At 38.2% G+C, this 22,150-nt stretch overlaps 1 protein-coding gene across 1 annotated transcript in view; it reads left to right on the forward strand.

Annotated features, from left to right (window-relative positions):
• MALRD1 (MAM and LDL receptor class A domain containing 1) overlaps window positions 1-22,150 on the forward strand; it is a 597,781-nt gene that overhangs the window by 185,363 nt on the left and 390,268 nt on the right. The window contains exons 20-21 of the mRNA XM_070426883.1: window positions 3,958-4,045; window positions 20,594-20,770. Of these exons, the coding sequence (XP_070282984.1) occupies window positions 3,958-4,045; window positions 20,594-20,770 (265 nt within the window). The remainder of the gene's footprint in view (window positions 1-3,957; window positions 4,046-20,593; window positions 20,771-22,150) is intronic.

Consider the following 22,150-nt stretch of genomic DNA (forward strand, 5'->3'; position numbering starts at 1 on the left):
CTATACATTTCAACAAACGACATCTGTGTAACCACTGACACAACCAAGATAGAAAATATTTTCATCATTCCACATTCTCCATTCTTCTATGTAGTCAATTCCCTCTCCCTCCCTTGAGCCCTTGGCAACACTAATCTGATTTCTTTTCCTATAATTCTCCTTTTTCTAGAATTTTATATAAATGGGTTGATAAAGTATATAGCCTTTTGGACGAATGGACACTTAGTATATTAGGCTTTTATTATATAGGATGGTATTCCATTGTCTATATCTACCACAATTTCCATGATCTATTTACTAATTAAGGGATATTTGGGTTGTTTCCAAATTTTAGACATCATAAGCAATGCTTCTGTAAACTTTGTGAACAGGTTTCTATTTAGACATGTATTATTTCTCTTGAATAAACTACCTACATGTGGGATTGCCACATCATATGGAAATGTGTTTAATTTTATAAGAAGTTGCCAAATCATTTTCCAAGGTGGCTGTATCATTTTGAATTCTCACCAGCAGTACATTGGACTTCCAGTTGCTCTGCACAGGATAAGCTTTTATAAATTTTAAATGAGAATTCCTTTCATCTGAGTCTTTCTGAGATGTATTATATTAAACATTGATATAGTATGCTGAAATTTTGTATTCTTTTTCAAATACATGCTGGCTAACATAGTTAACAAGTTGAATTAATTCTATTTTTCTATCTTATGAATTAATAGAGCCTACAAAACACACACACACATATACATATCCCACAAAATACAGATAGGAAATTGTAGTTTGATAAAAATTATGACTAAATTTTGTTAAATGTATTATGACAATAGATTCCATATTATTTAAAATTTTTAGTCAATAACTCAGAGTTTCCTTAAAGAATGATTTGAGGTGAGTCTCTAGAGCAGCGGTTCTCAACCTGTGGGTCGCGACCCCTTTGGGGGTTGAACGACCCTTTCACAGGGGTCGCCTAAGACCATCAGAAAACACATATATAATTACATATTTTTTGTGATTAATCACTATGCTTTAATTATGTTCAATTTGTAACAATGAAATTGGGGGTCACCACAACGTGAGGAACTGTATTAAAGGGTTGTGGCATTAGGAAGGTTGAGAACCACTGGTCTAGAGCCTTATTAATATTTGAGTCTTTAGTTATATTAGACCTAAAAGTTTCAATGTAGTTGACAAGGCCATTCCATATTTATTTGAGCATGAGGTAGCCCATGAAAAAAACAACTTAGAAGAGCTAGGTTACTTTATAAAGTTTCCAAGCTAACAGTAGTTCTAATGCAAGTAGAATTGACCTTTACAGATAATCCAGGCCATTTAGACCAAACTGGAATTTTTCTTTAAGTCATTCGGTAAGGTACTAGTGAAATTTAGGAGTAAAATTTGGCTTCCCTAATTTTCAGAATTGCAATGCTATCTTACAACAATGTTTATAATTGACTATCCTTCTATTTATTCTGGGAAAACCACCAGAAGTGAAAGTAAATTTTCCAGAACTTGGTTTCGCTCTCTTTGTGATTATTTTCTTAGGACTAGTTTCTTAGGATACTTTGCAAAGCCTTTTGCAAAACTAAATTAAATATAGATTAAAAATAGAATTAAGCCTCAACATTCATAACTTTTTCTAAAGATGTGATTTGTTATCAAATAGGCTTTTTAATATCCAAAGAAGACTGCAATTATATATACAAATTGACATTTTTAGTATCTCATCTTGAAACCATTGTTCACTTTTTCTTAAGAATGCTACCATTTAGAGGAGTAGGAAGTTGAAGATATTTTAGTGAATATTATGATTAAATTGTGCCTTACAGCAAGACCCAACTGTCCTTTGCCTCAGACTATTTCAACTGTCTTCCCATTAGCACGGGATGCTGACAGAAGCAATGCTTTCCATATAATATGAAATAAACTCCAATGCAAATAAGCCTATGTAGACAGCATTAACTCAGAAATGCTTACTGGGTGTGGCTCACAAATGAGAAAATTTGTAATTTTTACAAATGACCAATATTTTAACAAAAGGAATACTTTGGAACAGTTGATCCCAGACATTTGAATGGAACTAAATATGTGTATATATCCTAAAATAATCTTACAGATATTTATATGCACAGCTATGCTTTTTATAGACTTTGGAACAAATTTACAAACAAGAAACACAAACAAACAAAAACTCAAAGACACAGATGACAGTATGGTGGTTATCAGAGGGAAGGGGTATGGGGTGGTGCTAGTAAAGGGTAAAGGGGGTCAAATATATGGTGATGGAAGAAGATATGACTTTGGGTGGTAAACACTGCAATATACTGATGATGTGTCATAGAATTGTACACTTGAAATCTATATAATTTAATTAACCAATATCACCCTAATAAATTTTAATTAAAATTAATTTTGGAATTCTGATATCAATTTTCTATCTCTTCTCATGAATTAATTAAGATAATCATAAGCTGGATAGCCAAGTCAATAGTGTTTATTTTTATATATCTTAGTTTTTCTTTTTTGTTCCACCTGTGAGCCTTCTGTTAGCATATTCTATATGGTACTACAGTGAGATAGATACAGAATGATCCAAGAAATGTATTAGTAATTAATTGGTCTTTTCTTATAACTTTTTCCTCTTGTTTACCCAACTTCAGTCTTATTTTCTACAAAACAACAATATATTTTAACAGTATGTACTGCTCAATTCTTTTTGTTTTTTAGAATAGTATGATTTTGTACAAAGTATTTTTATCTGCCTATTAATTTCTTTGAATCCTGCTGGTGGTAAAAAGAAAAGTGCATTTTATATTTGATGTGAGCCTTTGTAAAGCAGTGGGACACTTCCTGCATACCACTGTTAAATGTTCCTCTGGCAGTATCAGGTGGACTATATTTACCCATTTGTAGATGCATCAACCTTTCCCACATTAAGTCCCTTAGCAACAAATCAGGGAGGAAATCTGGTAGTTCTCAAGAAAGACTGGGAAGTTGGAAGAAGATGTCAAGAGGCTTGAGGTCATTAATTTGACCTTTTAAAACTTTAACTAAAACATCAATAAACAATATATGAGATAACTTTTGATTTTTATAATTTAAAAAATGAAATAAAATTTCTACTCCCACATATATCATTTGTGAGGAAAAATGAAATAGAAAGATATATTCATCTAATAGTGGAAAAAGAGAACATGTTTTTACCGTTTGAGTTTACTTGAAGTTCATTATTAAATTATAGCTAGATTCCTAGTAAGTATTCAACATATTTGCATAAGTATTAAAATAATTCATCATGATTAATTCTATTACAGTAAATCTCAGCCCTAATCACAATCTGCCATACACTGCAGTGGTTTGTCAGTATTTCACATTTTACTAGAGTTTTGGGGGAATTGCAGCTCCTGTAAAAGCACAGATGTCATCTGGGTTCACTGTGATTAATGTGGTTCAGAAGGAGATCTAATAACGATTAGCCAGTTTCATAAATTGTTACAGAATAAGGTCATTGTGGGAAACATTTTAAAGCTCTTCAATATGTACATTCTAGCAAGTACCTCTGGCAGCAAATTGGATTTCTCAAAGGATGAAGAAGTCTAACCTTGGAAACATGTGAACTTTAGGGCAAAGGTGGGAAAAGGGGACAATCATTTGCCTTCAGATACTTAAAGGATCAAAGGAAAATAGGGCAAGTGTAGAAATAGTGGTCGAAAGTTATAGGGAAGTAGATATCAATCTGATATGGGCTTCTTGGCTTCCATAGGCTCAGGGCAGTGAGGAGCTTCTCGTGCCTAGGATTATTCAGGTAGAGGCAAGATGCTACTTATGAAGACTCTTGTAAAATATTTCTTAATGGTTCAGAAGAGAGTTTTCTTTAGGTAAATTCTGAATTCTTTTTCAGCTATCGGATTTCATAAATCAGTTTCCTTTAGAATGACAATAAATTTCTATTTTTCTTAGATTTTGGTGGAGGCTTCAGTGGGAGATGGCTTCACGGGAGACATTGCAATTGATGATTTGTCTTTTATGGACTGTACCCTCTATCCTGGTAAGAAAGAATATTTTAATATATGACTATTTTCAAACCTGTTTACTGAAAAACCCACCAACAGTATGTACTGCCCAATGAAATCAGCATTACATTTTAACTAATATTCCAAAATACCCTCAATTGTATACTCTCAAATATATTAACTTTGGAAGAGATTATTGTAAATCTTTGCTAGTAATTACCCTTAAAATCTTTGTGAAAATGATAAAAAGGTTTGGATCAGTTGTGTTCGCGTCTCATCACATGAAAAATACTAGGAAATCATGTCTGAAGTTAAACTGTAATTTCATTATATTTGAGGGGCTTTAATAACCAAATTGTTTGCCTTGTAATTACAATGTTTTGGAGACTTTGTTAACCTCAGTTACCTTCAGAGATGTTTTATTCTCAGGCTACACCTTATATTTTCCTAAGGATTAGTTTCAATCATTTTCTCTCCATGTTATAGATTTTCCATTAATGAACTCATACATATTTCCCATATAGCTGTTTGTCTGGAAAATAGTACCATAACCTATATATATATAAAGCCAGTGACCAGAATGTTGTAACAACTGGAATGACCTGTAGCTATGATGTCCACTGCGGCCAGCAAACTGGCTAGATTGGCGGGGGGGCCTGCTGGCCAATCTCCTGCAGCCCCTCCCTGCCAGCTAGCCCTGCACCCAATGGGCCCCACCACTCCAATTGGCCTGCAACCCCTTCCCCTGGCTGGCCCCGCCCCTGATTGCCCCCCCACCACAATAAGAGGTGGGGTTGGCCGGCCAACCTCCTGCAGCCCCTCCCCTTGGCTGGCCCCACCCCCGGTGGGCCCCCACCACCCTGATCGGCCCACAGTCTCTACCCCCAGTCAGCTCTGCTCCCGATCGGCTCCCCCACTCTGATCAGGGGCAGGGCCGGCCAGCCAACCACCCACGGCCCCTCCCCAGGCAACTGGCTTCCATTCGGCCCCATCCACCCTATTTGGGGGCAGGGCCGGCTGGCCACCGCCCACAACCCCTCCCCATGGCCGGTCCTGCCCCCAATCGGCCACCCACCCCAATTGGGGGCAGGGCCCACCGGCCAATCGCCCTCTGCCCCTCTCCTCAGCAGACCTGGCCCTGATTGGGCCTGATCGGGGTGGGCTGGTAGGCCAACCTCCCGCTGTCTCCTCCTTCCAACAGGCCCGGCCCCAATCTGCCCTGTTTGGGGTTGGGCCAGCCGGACCCCACCCGTGCATGAATTCATCCACTGGGCCTCTAGTTAATAAATAATAATACAAGAATAAACTCTGTGTTTCATATACTCACAACTGTAAACCTGTTTTTGCCCCACCCTGTATATCTCTATTCTCAACATTTTCCTTTAACTGTAAACTTATATACTAACCACCTACTCAACATTTCAATTTAGATTTCTTATAGGAATCTCAAAGATAACTAGGGAAACACCTAAAACAAACACACCCCAGTGGAAACTCATTCTAGTCTGTGCTTACTGATCCAGTCGGAATGGATATCAAGCTCTTGGAGGATGATTTTGACAGTGAGGCTGGAGGCTCTTAAAATAGGTGACAAGGGAGAGCATAATATTTTTTTTTTCGCATGATCAGAGGCTGGGTATTTAAAAAGTAATAGCAAAAATCCACGTAGAAAGCATTGCCATGTGCTGAAAGCTCAACGGCAGCCCTGCTCTGTCAGCATAGCATTATTGGGCAGGAGAGCACCAGCCCCTCCCCAGACATAATCAGAGGGCTGGGCTCCAATTATTTTCCTTGTAACAAGGGGACACAGCTTTGATCCTTCACCTCATCATTCTGGCAGGATTAATTACCATAACCACTCCATGCAGTGGTTTCCATAGACTTGGCAGAAAGCCAAATCCCTCTCTGGAAGGCCAGCAAGAAGAAAATCAGAATTGAACAAGTTTACCCTAACTCTCAATGTCTAAAAGTAAATTCTTTATTACCACTTGCCCCTCAATTTTGCCTTTCTTCCATGCCTCCTTATCTCAATAAATGCGTTTATTTCTAGTTACGTATTCCTCATTAACAAATCTGGTCAACCACTAGCTTCAGATATATCCAGAGTTCACTACTTCTCATGGCTCTCACTGTTCTCCTTTTGATTCCAGCTACCATTGTCTCTGACTGGATTATTACAATTGCTTTTTAAGTGATCTGCCTGCTTTTATCCTTAAGCGATATAAACTATCCTCAAAACAGCAGCCAGAATGACTTTTTTAAAACATAGATAATGTCATGTTTTCCCAGGACCATCCTATCTCCTTTGGAGCAAAAAAAGTCGAACTTCTTCCAATAGCTTCCAAGGAATAAATGACTGGCTCCCTTATTCCTCTCTGACTTCACCTTTCACTAGAGTGCCTCTAACTTCTCTCAGTTATAAGGCCTCTTAACTAATCCTTGACTGTCCCAACCCTTTTACACCTGCTTTTCCCTCTTGCCCCAGATATCCCCTGTATTCCCTTCTTCTTTTTAATCTCTGCTCAAAGGTGTCTCCCTTAGTCAAGCCGTCTCTGAACACTACACAATTACAGACACACAGATCTCTTCCATATCTGATATTTTCTATCTCCTTTCCCTGTTAATTTTTTTATAACATCTCTCCCTCTTATACTTAAATTTCTACTTTTCCTCATAATAATGTCATCTTTATGAGAGCATAAATTTTACCTGTTCACTGCTTTATCTCCAGCAGCCTAAATAGTATCTGGCATATACACATGTAGTTCTCAATAAATATTTGTTCGTTAGATGGGTAGATAGAAAGATGTCAATATAATTTTAAGTGTTTGTATACTATTATTATATACTAGAGGCTTGGTGCATAAAATTCATGCATGGGTAGGATCACTAGGCCTGGCCAGCGATCAGGGTTGATTGGGGCCTCTGGCTGCTGGCTGGGGCCTTCCTTCCCTCGTTCCATGCTGCCCTCTGGTGGCCAGTGCACGTCATAGTGAGCGATCGAATTCCCAGTCTCCCGGTAGAATTCCCGAGGGGACACTTTGCATATTAGCCTTTTATATATATACTAGAGGCCCGGTGCACAAAAATTTGTGCACTCGGGGGGGAGAGGGGGTCCCTCAGCCCATCCTGTGCCCTCTCGCAGTCTGGGACCCCTCAGGAGATAATGACCTGCTGGCTTAGGCCTGCTCCTGGGTGGCAGAGGGCAGGCCCAATCCCTAGGTGCAGCCCCTGGTCAAGCTCAGAGCAGGGCCGATTGGGGAGTTGGGGCGCCGCCCCATGTCATGCACAGAGCAGGGCGGATGGGGAGGTTGTGATGCCACCCCTAGTCACACTCAGGGTAGGGCCGATTGGGGGGTTGGGGCGCTGCCCCCTGTCACACACAGAGCAGGGCCCATGAGGGGTTTGGGGAGCTCCCCCTTGTCATGCACAGAGCAGGGTCAATCAGAGGTTTTGGGAGCTCCCCCCTGTCACACACAGAGTAGGGCTGATCAGGGGGTTGGGGAGCTGCCCCCTGTCACACACAGAGTAGGGCCAATAGGGGAGCTGGGGCACCGCCCCCTGTCACATACAGAGCAGGGCCCGTGGCAGGGGGGCGGGTAGTTGAGGAGCCACACCCTGTCACACTCAGGGCAGGGCCGATGGGGAGGTATGGCTCTACCCCGTCTCACATAGAGCAGGGCCCGTGGGGGGGTTGGGGCACCGCCACTGTCACACACAGAGCCGCAGGGCAATCGGGGCATTTGGGCGCTGCCCTCTATCACCAACAGAGTAGGGCCGATCAGGGGGTTGGGGCGCTGCCCCCGTCACACACAGAGCTGCAGGGCAATCAGGGCGTTTGGGCGCTGCCCCCGTCACGCTGATCCTGGTGCCAGGAGGCCTCGCGGCTCCGCTGATCCCGCCCGGCAGGGTCACAGATCCGGGTCCCAGTCCGCAGACAGCCTTGCTTGCTGCCGCCTGCCTTCAGTATGCAAATTAGCCGCCATCTTGTTGCTTCAGGGTGGGGGTCCCCACTGGGGTGCCTGGCCAGTCTGGGTGAGGGGCTGAGGGCCGTTTTCAGGCTGGCGGGCGACTGAAGCTCCAAACCTCTCCTTTTTTTCTTTTTTTTTTATTCTGGCATTTATTTACCTTCTATGGCTGTCACTGGAGCTGAGAGCCGGCTTTCTCTCTGAGGCTCGGCTGAAAGCAGGTTTCTGGCCTTCGTTTTCTGTATTCGAAACAATGTTGCGACTCCAGCTCTGAGATCCCGGCTGACTGACAGGAGGTTTCTGGAGTTTTGTTTATCTTCTGTAAATGTTACTATGTTTCCAACTGAAGCTCAGAGGCTGGCGGGGAACGTTGGAGTCCACAGCAAGCAAGCCTCCTGTTCGCTTCCAGCTGCCTGGCTGCCGGCCGCCATCTTGGCTGACAGTTAATTTGCATAAGGATACGCTGATTAGCCAATGGGAAGGGTAGCGGTCGTACGCCAATTACCATGTTTCTCTTTTATTAGTGTAGATAGATTTTAGTTTATTATTATTGCTAAAATATAAAGTACTTCTACATGCAATATACTATGTCATGTCAGTCAGTTTTCCTTGACTTCCAATCTCAAGCATTTATTTCTTGTTTTTCAGTGTTGATTAGTATACAACAACATCAAAACTATGTATTTATTGTTTATAGTTCTACAACATTCTATGTAGCTATAAGCTATGTAGCTCTGTTCTGTGTGTCCTATGTATCTGGTCCAAGGCTGAAGGACCAAGTCCCTATGTGACCCATTCTGTTGTCAATGAAGAAGGTGGGAAAAAGAGCATACTTACAACTTCTACTGGGACATGGTATGCATCATGTCTGCTTGTGTCCATTGGTCAGAGCAAGTCATGTGGACGAGCCTAAAATTGTTACAGGGAAGTAGTCTCCACTGACAGGAGCTTGGCAAGAATGGAGAATATAAAATGGCACAATAATGCAACCTACCTATGTATCATCTCACATAATTCCATAACCTTTTAAGAGTCTAGAATAGTGTCTAGTCCATTGTTGGTGAATGGATTTTGAATGTTGAATAGGGTTGATGCATTTGTTATCTCAATTTTATGGAGCAAACTGAGAAGGAGATAACCTGCTATGTAAATATGATGTCTGCTTCTTGGACCATAATGTTAACCACTATTATTATAAAGGTCATTAAATCTACTAACCTAGAAATGAAAAGAATACAATTTCAATTTTACAGATGTGCAAAATTAAACTTAAGGAACACAAGTGACCTGGAGGAGAGTTTACAATTGAGGGCAGGAATGAGATTTTCACCTTAGCTTGTCTGATGTCCATGGCCGGAGATTTTCCCAAATCTCCTCCTACTCTGATATTAGGGAGAAATCCTGTGACCCAGGCAGCAGAGAACAACAAAGAATGAGAACGAACACCAGTCACCATTGACACGGTTGTAGTTCCAGTTATCCTGTTGAATACATTCTGTGGCTGATGGTCCCGAGGTGGAGTGAGAAGAGCTGCCAGAAACAAAGGCAGAGATGTGAAATACCGGTTACAGACCATTAGTCCTGATATTCTGGTTCAAGTTTCAGAAGAAAAATATGGAATTCTAAAAACTGTCTGAACAGTGTGGTTTTAATGTTGGCTTTATAACAAAAGCAACTTTGGGTTGAAACCAAAAAGCCTGTTATAACCATAGCTTTCATAAAGGAATTTGATGTAATCTTGCCATAAGATAAAAATTAGGCTCTTAATAAAAGTATTATTCTTGATCAACTATTTTATTTGTGACATCATGTTTGCTGAGGTGGGATTATTACATGTAGGTTTATTTACAGGCATTGATTTGCTTTAAGTATAAACTTATTATCTATAGCATTTTTCTCCTTAGTTAATAAAACAAATAAAAACTAAAAAACATATACACAAACACAAAATATTGACCTAATCTTTAAAGAATGGATTTGTACATTACCTATAACTTTTATTTTATACTAAAAGTGATTAAAAAGATTATTTTATTTTTACTTATTTCCTCAAAATCAACCTCTTTCTCCCATGCTGTCCTTCTTTTTTTTTTTTTTTTTAACAATATTGGTATTCTCTATCAACCAGGGCCTGGAATTCCACTGTATCCTTTGACTTTCTTCTTAAACTGGCTCACTTGCAAACCTAGCTGACTCCAACTCCAAAATATTTCTCACATCTGTTCTGTTTTTTCCATTACCTCTGCCATGACCCTGATTCAAAATTGTGGACTCTAATAGTAAGCTTTTTCACTGCAAACTTTTATTAATTTTTCTCCAATAGTGTCTATGTCATAAATTTAGTTTCTTTTCACTTCATCTTAGAGCATCATTTGCTCTTCAATGTCAACTATTTCTTATTTTCTAACTTCTGGTTGTTTTGAGCTTAATTTTCAAATCCATTCCCAGCTATGGTTCATTCTTCCTTTGTTTCAATACTTTGATTATATAGGTTCTTATTCAAAAACTGGTCCAGGAAGATACTTGAGGAAATATGTTTAGGCAAGATTAATTACATTTCTAGGGAAAGTAGGCAAACTTAACCATATAATAGAATCCTATTATTCTTTGCATCAGAGTATGATGATGATGGCCATTCCCAGAGTGGATAATGATGGGGAATAATGGAAAAATTCAATAGCTTCCCCCTCACCTTGAATCTGACCTTCAGAGTACATTATTAAGCTAGAATTTTTTTGCCAGACATTCATATTTAAAAATCAGTAACCCAAAGGAAGTATCTGTTTCACATTATTTTTTTTCAACACAAGAAAAGCAGAAAGCATGTTTTCTTCATCAGAACACATACAAGTTTACTTCCAAAGAGCAAAGATTATTGGTGAGGTAGCTGGGTTATTTGGAAAAATAAAGCCATGACTGTATGGTATCACAACATACTGCTTATAGATAGAAAAAACAATTAAGCAATTACCTATCCATTTTTCATTTAATTTAAAATTTCAGAATTCAGTATGTATATTTGAATTTAGTTACTAGAAGTATTAATTAATAGAAAGAATTTCACTATTCAAAATATCTAGTGTTTTATTTTCCTCAGGGAAGTTGCTAATAAGTCAGTGGCATATCTTCTAATTGATGATGCCTTAAAATTGAGAAAGTATTGAAAATACTTATAAGAGGCTTAAGAACAATATTTTGTATGTTCTCCCCTATCTGCTGAATGGCTTTTTGTTGTTGAACTGAGTGAGTTGATTGGAATTTTGGCATTCCTCTATATTAGTCTTAATTTCTCACCAGTTTTATTTCTAAACTAGAGGCCCGGTGCACCAATTCGTGCACTATTGGGCTCCAGCTGGTCCACCCCAATGGGGGCCATCTGGGGTGGGCTGGCTGGGGTGGGGGGCCAATTGGGGTCAGGGCTGGCCGGGGTGAGGGGCCATGGGCAATTTGCTGGCCAGGCCCACACCTTATTGGGGTGGGGGTGCCCGCTGGGGGCCGGGGCTTGGCAGGGCAAGGGGCCACAGGCATTCTGTTCATTCTGCTGTTCGGTCTATTTGCATATTACCCTTTTATTATATAGTATGCTTGTTTAAATTTCCCTTCTTTCTACAAAGAGCAGTTTGCTTTAGTATGAATAACATGGCAAAGAAAAAGTCTGAGTAGTTTTAAGATATCACCCACAGCTTTTCATGTTATAATACTAAGTTCTTTGGTGTGTCTATATATTTTTCTCAGAGCTATAAAATACTTAAAAGCACTTTATTTTGAGGTTCTCTTTTGTTCTATATTTTCTAAAGGAAATATTGGCTTTGAAAAAATACAAAATAATAAGAAAGGCAAAAATGAAGAAATTTGAGATTCAGTAATTGCAATCTTAAATATTTTGGTTTTAACATCTTTGGTGTAGTCTCATAAAGTGAGTTATATGTGTACCAAGGGAAAAAATATCCCAAAGCCAAAGGCCCATTGAACTTAGTATTGTTATTGTTTCTAGGAATGGACAAATAACTAACATAACTTAATTTGAAACTTTTAAATTTTGTCATCTTTTAATTGAGGAAATTGCTAAAGTCCAAAAATGAAGAGCAATTATAAAATATTTAGATTTTAGCTTAAAAATTATTCGACTGATATTTGAACTTACTTATAGTCACTTTTATAATATAATGTCTGTAAAAATGGAAAATTGTATTGAATGCATGTATTAAAGCAAAAATATTTCAGCCAGAGCTTATTTTCTATTGGAAACAGAAAAAAAAGGCACTACAAATGTATGAATTAAAATTGTTACAAATCATAGTCAGAGAATAGCTATGTTTTCATAAAACACACTCTCCTCAAAAGTAGACTTAACACAGACACTTTAGTATAAGCATGCTAAATGTAGTTGTTTCAGCTTGTGGGTAACTCTAAGTTATTATATTAAGTGCAATAGGAAAAATGTATGCTTTACCCTGGAGCTATACATATTTCATTTTTTAAAAATTTTCTGCAGATTTATTATGCTTAAATTTCAAGTAGACTTTAGATTTTTAAATTACACATATTTCTTTATATCAGAAGTCACAGGAAAACATGTGCACTGTTACCTAGAGATAGATAAAAAACAATTGGTCATATCAGTCAAGTCATTCACATAATTATGACATGTCTGAAACTGGTAATACTTTATCAAGAACTAGGAATGTTGAAATATAAATTTTATTGCTTAATTACAATTTTGGGAATGACTGTAATGAGGAAGTCTAAAATAAAACAAGTTGGAGTATCTGTTCTATCAAAGAGATTTTATTAGTGTAGCATGAAGTATATCATATTTGTTCAAGGAAGTCACAGAGCATGGAGTTAGAACATCGACTCCATCTGGAGCCTGAGTCATTGACCTCAAATGATAGGTGTGCAAGTGGTTATGTTTGCCTATAGCTTAGGGATGTAGAGGAAGATCATATCAACCAGACAAATCTCTGATTCTTAGTGAGTGCAGACTTAGTCATTTGCATTTTGCCTTTGCAATTTTGTTTCATCTACAAAGCTTTTAGTGTTTTTTGTTTGGAGAGTTAACTCTATCATTGCTACCAACTTTAGTCTTTCTTTGCAATTCTAGGCAAATAATTAGTGATAATCTATAATAATAAAAGGATAATATGCTAATTAGACTGGACAGCCGAATGACCTTCCAGATGTCCTTCCGGATGTCCTTCCAGATGAAGCCACCACAGCGGAGGCCGAGGCAGAGGCAGTTAGGGGTGATCAGGCAGGCAGGCAGAGTGGATAGGGGTGATGAGGCAGGCAGGAAGAGGGGTTAGGAATGATCAGGCAGACAGGCAGAGTGGATAGGGGTGATCAGGCAGGCAGGTGAGTGGTTAGGGGCAATGAGGCAGGCAGGCAGGCAAGCGTTTAGGAGCCAGCAGTACTGGATTGCCAGAGGGTGCAGGCTGGGCTAAGGGACCCCCCCCCCCCATGCACAAATTCCATGCACTAGGCCTCTAGTAATAATAACAATCTCTGCTATGAACTAAATGTTTGTGTCACCCCAATACTCACATATTGAAGCCTTAACCTCCAGTGTGATGCCATTGGGATGTGAGGGTCTCTGGGAAATAATTAGGGTTCGATTAGGTCATAAATAGTTCCTCTCTCATGATGAGATTAATGTCCTAATAAGAAGTGAAAGAGACAAGATATATCTCTGTCTGCTTGCACCAAAGAAGGCCATGTGAAGACATACTAGGAATAGAGCCCTCACTAAGAACCCAACCAAGCTGGCAACCTAATCTTGAACCTCCAGCCTCTGGAACTGTGAGAAAGAGGTGTTTGTTGTTTCAGCTATCCAGAGTGTGGTATTATGTAGCATCAGGAACCTTGAAGTGCTTGCCTTGCCTTATCTTCAAATGTTGTCCTGGCTAAACCATGTTTCTGGACTCTGTGTTACTGCTACATGGAAAATCCTAAGGAAACAGCTACAACTCCATCTTCCCACTTACAAACACCACCATTTCCAAAGTTTGGCTCTAGAATAAGAAACACTTTTCTCAATTTGCTTTTTTTTTTTTTTTTTTTGGTGCTCTCAAATACAAACATATTTGGCTTATTTGGTTTTTAAGATTTGCTCATTCTGGTGGAATAACAAAGAGTATGGGGTGGTGAGGGCCTAGGAGTGGAGGAGATGGGAGCAGTCTGAAGGAGGTTAATTGGGGGTGGGGGGAGGAGGACCTATGTAATATTTTCAACAATAAAGATTAAAAAAAATAAAAAAGTAATGAGAAAAGGACAAATAATTTCAGAATCTTACAATTTCTTTTTTAGAATAATGGTCTATTTACCTATCATTCTGGATCATTTCTGAGATGGGAAATGAGTTGTATCTACTTCTCACAAGCACCATCTCATCAACCTCCTTCTGCTAAGACATCACTCATGTCCATGATTTCACCCCAAGGGGAAAGGTTTGCTACCTTAAATTGTAATTAGCCCAAAGATGCAGTTAAGCCACTGGTTTTAATAAGATGGAAAATCAGAAGATCTGAAAACTGATGGAAGATTAGATGATCTGAAAATTACAGTATCACATATACCAAGAAATGTCCAAGATAGCAGATAACATCCAGTTATTAAAATGTTAAGCTGAGCTTAGAAAAGAGAAATCCCCAGGTGAGAGAAACAAAGGGAGTGTTTAAAAATTGAACAGAAGGCGTAATGTGACTGCCAGAGTCAGGGAGTAATGGAATAAGGGGTGGATGAGAGGGAGGAAAAGGGAAAGGAGAACCATAAGGGATACAACTCTCGTGGGCTGAGGTGCCAGTGGGGTTTCAGAGAAACAACTCAAAGTTTATCTAGAAGGATTCTTCTACAAACTAGGTGATAAAGGATCCTCACAGAAAAATCAAGCATGGTAAATTATGGTAGCTGTCTTCCAAAATAGCCCCAGTGATCCCTAATCTTGGTATTCATGCCCTGTATACCATCCTCTCTCAGACTGAGTAGGACTGACCTGTGTAACCAATGCCCCCTGTGGCAATGACTCTGTGTGATTTCCAAAGCTACGCTTCTAGTGTCTTCTCATGGATCATTCACTCTGAGGGAAGCCAGATGCCAAGTCAAAGGGATACTCAAGAAGGACTGTGGAAAAATTCCAGGAACCAAGACTTCCTGCCAACAGTAACACTAACTCTCTAGCCATGTGAGCAAGCCCCAAAGGAAATAGATCTTCCAGGGCCAGTCAAGCCTTCAGAAGACTGTAGCCTTGGCTGACATTGTAACAACCCACCGAGCTAAACCTTTTCTGGTTTTACACTCACAGAAATTAGCTTAAACTTCTAAGGTTTGTAGAAGTTTGTTATGCAGAAATAGAAAAGTAATAAACAAATGATTTAAAATAGTAAAAGATTTCAAGCCTTAAGAAAATGAAATGACATTGTTAAAAAAAAAAAACAGAAAATTTTGAAAAGATATTCAGTTGGCTTTCTTGATATGAGAAATAAAATCAATGAAATAAAAATCTCAGTGGATGAATTAAATAAATGAAAGACTATATCAATATTGGAATTAGTCAAATGGAAAATAGCTATGAGAACATTTCAAGGTGCAGCATATAGATATAGAGAAGGGAAATGGGAAAGGTAGATTTATTTGAAGGATAGATCATAAAAAGTAATGTGATTCCAGAGAGTGAAAAAGAATATTGATGGGATGATATTAGCAATATTCAAAGTATATTTGCTAAAAAATTAATGTAACACGTGGATTTAAGAATCAGATGGAAGATTATATTATAAGTTATGAAAATGTAGAATCACTACATGGTATACCTGAAACTACTATAACCAATATAACATTGTATACCAACTATACTTAAATAAAAATAAATTTAAAAAGAAGCCTAGTGAACCTCCTGAAAATATAATAATAATAATAATAATAATAATAATAATAAATTCCAAGTCTAGACTCATGGAAATGAATTAGAAAAATAAATATTAAAATAAATTATGTTAAAAACAGAGATTAAAATATAATTATAAAAAACATAATTAGACTGATAGCTGATTTCACAACAGCAAGAGGTAGGTCAGAAGACATTTGAATATTATATTCAAAGTTCTGAGAAATTATAACTTAGCCTAGAACACAATGAAACTCAGGAATGAGAGTGAGAAAAGGCTTTCAGAGAAAACATTCAAAATTAAGCAATGACTTTACTGTACCAGAATGTTTGGCTCTACAAAATGAACTATATAAATGTGAACATTAGAAAGTGACAAAATGAACTCAACAAGGACAGATATGCAAAAGGTAATAATAAAGACAATGGAAAATACATGGGTATGTCTAAATATATTAATGAGAATGAGTGTGTAATGCAGTGATGGCGAACCTTTTGAGCTCAGCATGTCAGCATTTTGAAAAACCCTAACTTAACTCTGGTGCCATGTCACATATAGAAATTTTTTGATATTTGCAACCATAGTTAAACAAAGACTTACATTTTTTATATTTATTTTATATATTTAAATGCCATTTAACAAAGAAAAATCAACCAAAAAAATGAGTTCGTGTGTCACCTCAACACACGTGTCATAGGTTCGCCATCACTGGTGTAATGCAACCAAAATTTGCATTGCTGAGAGATAGAGATTCATGCAATTACTTTAGAAACAGTTTGGCATTATCTAGTTGAAGTTGTGCATACTCTATGACCAAGCAGTTTCACTACTAGATACGGCAGGAGAAATGTTGAAACAAATAAACAAAACCTCAAACTGAATCTACTTAAAAAACCATTAAAGGCTGAAAATGTAATATATTCATATAGTGAAATATTATACAACAGTCAACATAACTTACTATAAGAACACACATGACCATGGATGGATTAATACACAATGTTGAATAAAAAATGCAGATGATTAAATACAGAATAATTCCATTCATCTAAAGTTCAAATCTAAAAAGCAGTTTTAGAAAGGACCTACATAGGCCCTGGCCAGTTTTGCTCAGTTGGTTGGAGCATTGTCCTTATACCTAAAGGTTGTAGGTTTGATTCCACATACTTAGCCTTGGGTTCCATCCCTGGTTGGGGCACATGAAGAAGGCAATCAACTGATTCTCTATCTCTATCTCTATAGCTATCTCTATCTATCTCTATCTTTATCTCTAATCTCTCTCCCCCTCTAAAATCAAAAAGCGTATCATCTGGTGGGGATTAAAAAAATAAAAGTAACTGAGCATTTTTCAGATGTTTCTTGGCCATCAATATGTTTCCTTTGGAGAAGTGTCCATTAAGGTCCTTTGCCAGTTTTTTAATTGGATTATTTGTCTTACTTTTGTTAAGTTGTATGAGTTCCTTATATATTTTGGAAATGAATCCCTTATCAGATGTACCATTGGCAAATATGTTCTCCCATACAGTGGGCTTCCTTTCATTTTGTTGGTGGTTTCATTTGCTGTGCAGACGCTTTTTATTTTGATGTAGTCTCATTGGTTTATTTTTTCTTTAGTTTCCCTTGCATTAGGAGATGTATCCACAAATATATGACTACAAGAGATGGCTGAGATTTTGTTGCCTATGGGTTTCTTCTAAGATTTTTATGGTTTCACAACTTATATTTAAGTCTTTTCTCCATATTAAATTTATTCTTGTGTGTGTGTTGTAAGTCTCATTTCTTTTCTTTCTTTCTTTTTCTTCTTTTTTTTTTTTTGGCATGTACCTGCCCAATTCCCCCAACACCATTTGTTGAAGACACTGTCATTACTACATTGTTTGCTCTTGCCTTCTTTGTCAAATATTAGTTGAACATAATGGCTTGGGTCAATTTCTGGGTTCTTTGTCCTGTTCCATTGATCTGTATGCCTGTTCTTGTGCCAGTACAAGGCTGTTTTGATTACAGTGGCTTTGTAGTATAACTTGATATATAGTATTGTGATCATTCCAACTTTGTTTTTCTTTCTCATGATTGCTGCAGCTATTCAAGGTCTATTTGATTCCATATAAATTTTTGGAGTGTTTGTTCTAGATCTGTGAAATATACCACTGGTATTTTAATGGGGATTGCATTGAATCTATAGCTTGCCTTGGTTAGTATGGACATTTTGATGATGTTGATTCTACCAATACATGAACACGATATATTCTTCCACTTGTTTATATCCTCCAAATCAAAAATGTTCAAAGTCACTTATCATCAAAGCGATGCAAATATAAAACGACAATGAGGTATCACCTCACACCTGTCAGAATGGCTATCATCAACAAATCAACAAATAAAAAGTGCTGACAAGGATGTGGATAAAAGGGAACCCTAGTACACTGCTGGTGGGAATGCAAACTAGTGCAGCCACTATGGAAACTGTATGGTGTTTTCTTAAAAAATTAAAAATGGAAGTCCCAGTAAACCCACTTCTAGGAATATATCCTAAGAAACACGAAACACCAATCAGAAAGAATGTTTGCACCCCTATGTTCATAGCAGCACAATTTACAATAGCTAAGATCTGGAAACAGTCCAAGTGCCCATCAGCAGATGAGTGGATAGAAATACCTGTGATACATTTACACCATGGAATACTATGCAGCAGTAAAAAAAGAGGGATCCTCTTACCTTTTGAGACAGCATGGAAGGACAAGGAGAGTATTATGCTAAGTGAAATAAGCCAGTCAGAGAAAAATAAGTATCATATGATCTCACTCATGTATGGAATCTAATGAACAAAATAAACTGATAAACAAAATAGATCCAGAGATATGGAAGCATGGAGCAAAGTAAGGAATCTCAGAGGGAATGTGGGGGTGGAGGGATGGGGGGAGAGAGATTAACCAGGGAATTTAGAGGCACATATGTATAGCCTATAGACAATAAGGTGGTGAAGGCCTGGGAGGGGAGGTTACGGAATGGAGGGGCTCAATGGGGAAAAAAGGAGCACATCTGTAATACTTTCAACAATAACGATAAATTTTAAAAATAAGAAATAAAAGGACCTACATGTTGCTCATGATATACAGTTACTATTCTAAGTACCTCATAATATTAACATAGTTAATGACATAATGATGTAAAAAATGTTGTAAAAATTTTTGATATATATGCAAATGAGCTAAATGAGTGATAATCTCTATCATAAACTTATGCTCTGGGACTGTAATGAAAAATTTTCCTTATCCACTAGTCTATAAACTATTTTATTGTAGTGATTGCATATTTGACTTTAAATCTATTGCACTTACTATATACGTGACATATGGATGTTAATAACAAATGTTTATTAAATAATTTACAAGTTAACTTCTATAAATTTCTTCTAAATTCTGTAATTTCAGAAATTATTTCTTTGATTGTTTAAATACTTCTAAATGAATACTTCTGGTGTGGGTCTCTTTGCAACCTTGAATCTTGAATATGTGAGGATGTGTGAAACAAAGATGAGGAGATATTAGATTAATTGTAGCAGTGGAAGAACAAAGTTCATTTACATGGTGGACTAGAAGGTTTAATCAGACCTAGACTCTAGTTCCTAATCCAGATTCTGGACTCCCTTGGTTCCTGCTGATATTCTAAGCCCTGTTCTTAGGCCTCCTATCTATTCAGTGTTCTCTGAATAGTTTTTTAGTAATTTCCATCTGCACCTTCTCCTGCTTTTATAATCAAAGACTAGAGGCTCGGTGCACGAAATTCATGCACAGGGCGTGTATGTGTCCCTCAGCCCAGCCTGCACCCTCTCCAATCTGGGACCCCTCGAGGGATGTCCGACTGCCCGTTTAGGCCTGATCCAGGTGGGTTTGGGCTTAAACAAAGAGTCGGACATCCCTCTCAAATTCCAGTACTGCTGGCTCCCAACAGCTCGCCTGCCTGCCTGCCTGCCTGATTGCCCCTAATTGCTTCTGCCTGCCAGCCTGATCACCCCTAACCACTCCCCTGCCAGCCTGATCGATGCCTAACTGCTCCCCTGCCGGCCCGATCTCCCCTAACTGCCCTCCCCTGCAGGCCTGGTTGCCCCCAACGGCCCTCCCCTGCAGGCCTGGTCCCCCCCCCAACTGCCTGCCCCTGCAGGCCTGGTCCCCCCAACTACCATCCCCTGCAGGCCTGGTTGCCCCCAACTGCCTGCCCCTGCAGGCCTGGGTCCCCCCCCAACTGCCCTCCCCTGTAGGCCTGGTCACCCCCAACTGCCCGCCCCTGAAGGCCTGATCCCCCCAACTGCCCTCCCCTGCAGTCCTGGTCCCCCCTAACTGCTCTCCCCTGCTGGCCTGATCACCCCTAACTGCACTCCCCTGTAGGCCTGGTCACCCCCAACTGCCCTCCCCTGCAGGCCTGGGTTCCCCCAACTGCCCTCCCCTGCTGGCCATCTTGTGTCCACATGGGGGTGGCCATCCTGTGTGTTGGAGTCATGGTCAATTTGCATATTACTCTTTTGTTAGATAGGATATCCAGACTTATTTGCCATCGCTAAGACCAAGAACCCCATCTTATATGCTTACATAAGGAATTTCAGGAGATTAGCAAATACTATAAAATATTTTTTATTATTTTGAATATGGAGCATAGTTAGAAAAGCTTATTGTGTAAAGTCTATAAAGAAATGAAATATCTGCTAAATGACACCTGAATATTCTTTCTTATCCAGGTAATTTGCCAGTGGACCTTCCAACTCCACCAGAAACTTCAATTCCAGTAACATTACCTCCACACAACTGCACAGACAGTGAATTTGTCTGCAGATCCAATGGTCACTGTGTTGAAGAAATCCAAAAATGTGATTTTAGATATGACTGCCCTGACAAATCCGATGAATTATTTTGTGGTAAGTAAATTATTATTTTTAATTAAATGTAGCCATAAAACAGCTAAAGAAATTCCATAATTAAATAATTGCTAAGTAGCATGGCCTAGTGTCCTAGTTAGAAATTTTCAACTGGCTTGAGCCATTTCTTTATATAAAAGCTATTTGTATAGAAAATTATAGTAAAAGAATTAGCATACATTCTTCTCTCATGCCCAACAAGAGGAAAGTGTCTTTAAATTTATGTTTTGTATTCAAAACACTTTTTTTCATGGACATTACTTGATTATAAGACTATTATATACTAGCTCTTTTCTATCCACCCCCTGGTTGGCCTCTATTCTACTCACACTCATGAAATAGTAGTGTTTAAGGGGGAAGCATTATAAAACCCTGAATTTGTTCAAATTTTCCCATTTCTGAAATGCACATAGAAAGTGACTGCTATGTCAAATATTCAGAGTTCATAAGAAACTGATTCTAATACAGATTGGCCCTTCAACACCTATGTCCTACTGAAAGATTATTTTCGTTTACTGACATCTGCCAATCCACAGATTTTCCAAAGTGGGTCAAAGGAAAATTATTAATTTAAAAGTGAACTTTTCAGCCAAATATACAGTTTGAGATAAGAAAAAATAATCTGTCTTAATGGGCAAAGTACAAGATCAAGAGGAGTGAACTCTGTGATATTTTCCTCTCCCTGTGTTTCATTTAATAATATGTGAACTTACTGTACTATCATAGTTCTCAAAAGTTCTGAAATTATGAAAAGATCAGAACATATAGATAATACAGAATCTAGTGAAATCCTAATCTGTTGCCTTTTGTCAACCTTGTTAAGAAATTCTAAAACTTAAAAAATAAAAATGGTTCATATTTATTCTTTTAATCTAGGAAAAAATGCTTGTTAATGAAATAATTAATTAATTAATTAATTAATCCTAACTTAAACTCATAAAATCAAAGCTAATTTACTATTCTGTGAATCAGATGGGACAGTAATTAACTCAAGTGGCTAGAGATACATCCTGTGCATCACAGATGGAAAATAATATAATAGAAGAGATGATGGTACTCAGACTTTCTCATGGGAAGACACTAAAATCCTCTTATGATCATATATAAGTTGTGTGTTTGTAAAATTGGCATAAAATCTAATTAATTATACCTAATTAATGTCTTTAGTATATGCTGACTTTCCTCTTAGTTCAATTTTGCAATTTTAGTAATGTCATTTATGATTGGATAGAAAGTTTTGATAAATTCTTTATATCTCCTGAATGAATGCCTAATATTAAATTATTATTTTTCAATCACAGAGATATTTATTTACTTTGAATGAACATGGATTGAATTATTACCATTTTATTTCTGAGTGAATTGTGTGATGTTGCCTCT

The sequence above is a fragment of the Myotis yumanensis genome, unplaced genomic scaffold, assembly GCF_028538775.1.
Source record: "Myotis yumanensis isolate MYYU_CA2020_CCGP unplaced genomic scaffold, mMyoYum1.0.hap1 SCAF_1, whole genome shotgun sequence".
NCBI lineage: Eukaryota > Metazoa > Chordata > Mammalia > Chiroptera > Vespertilionidae > Myotis > Myotis yumanensis.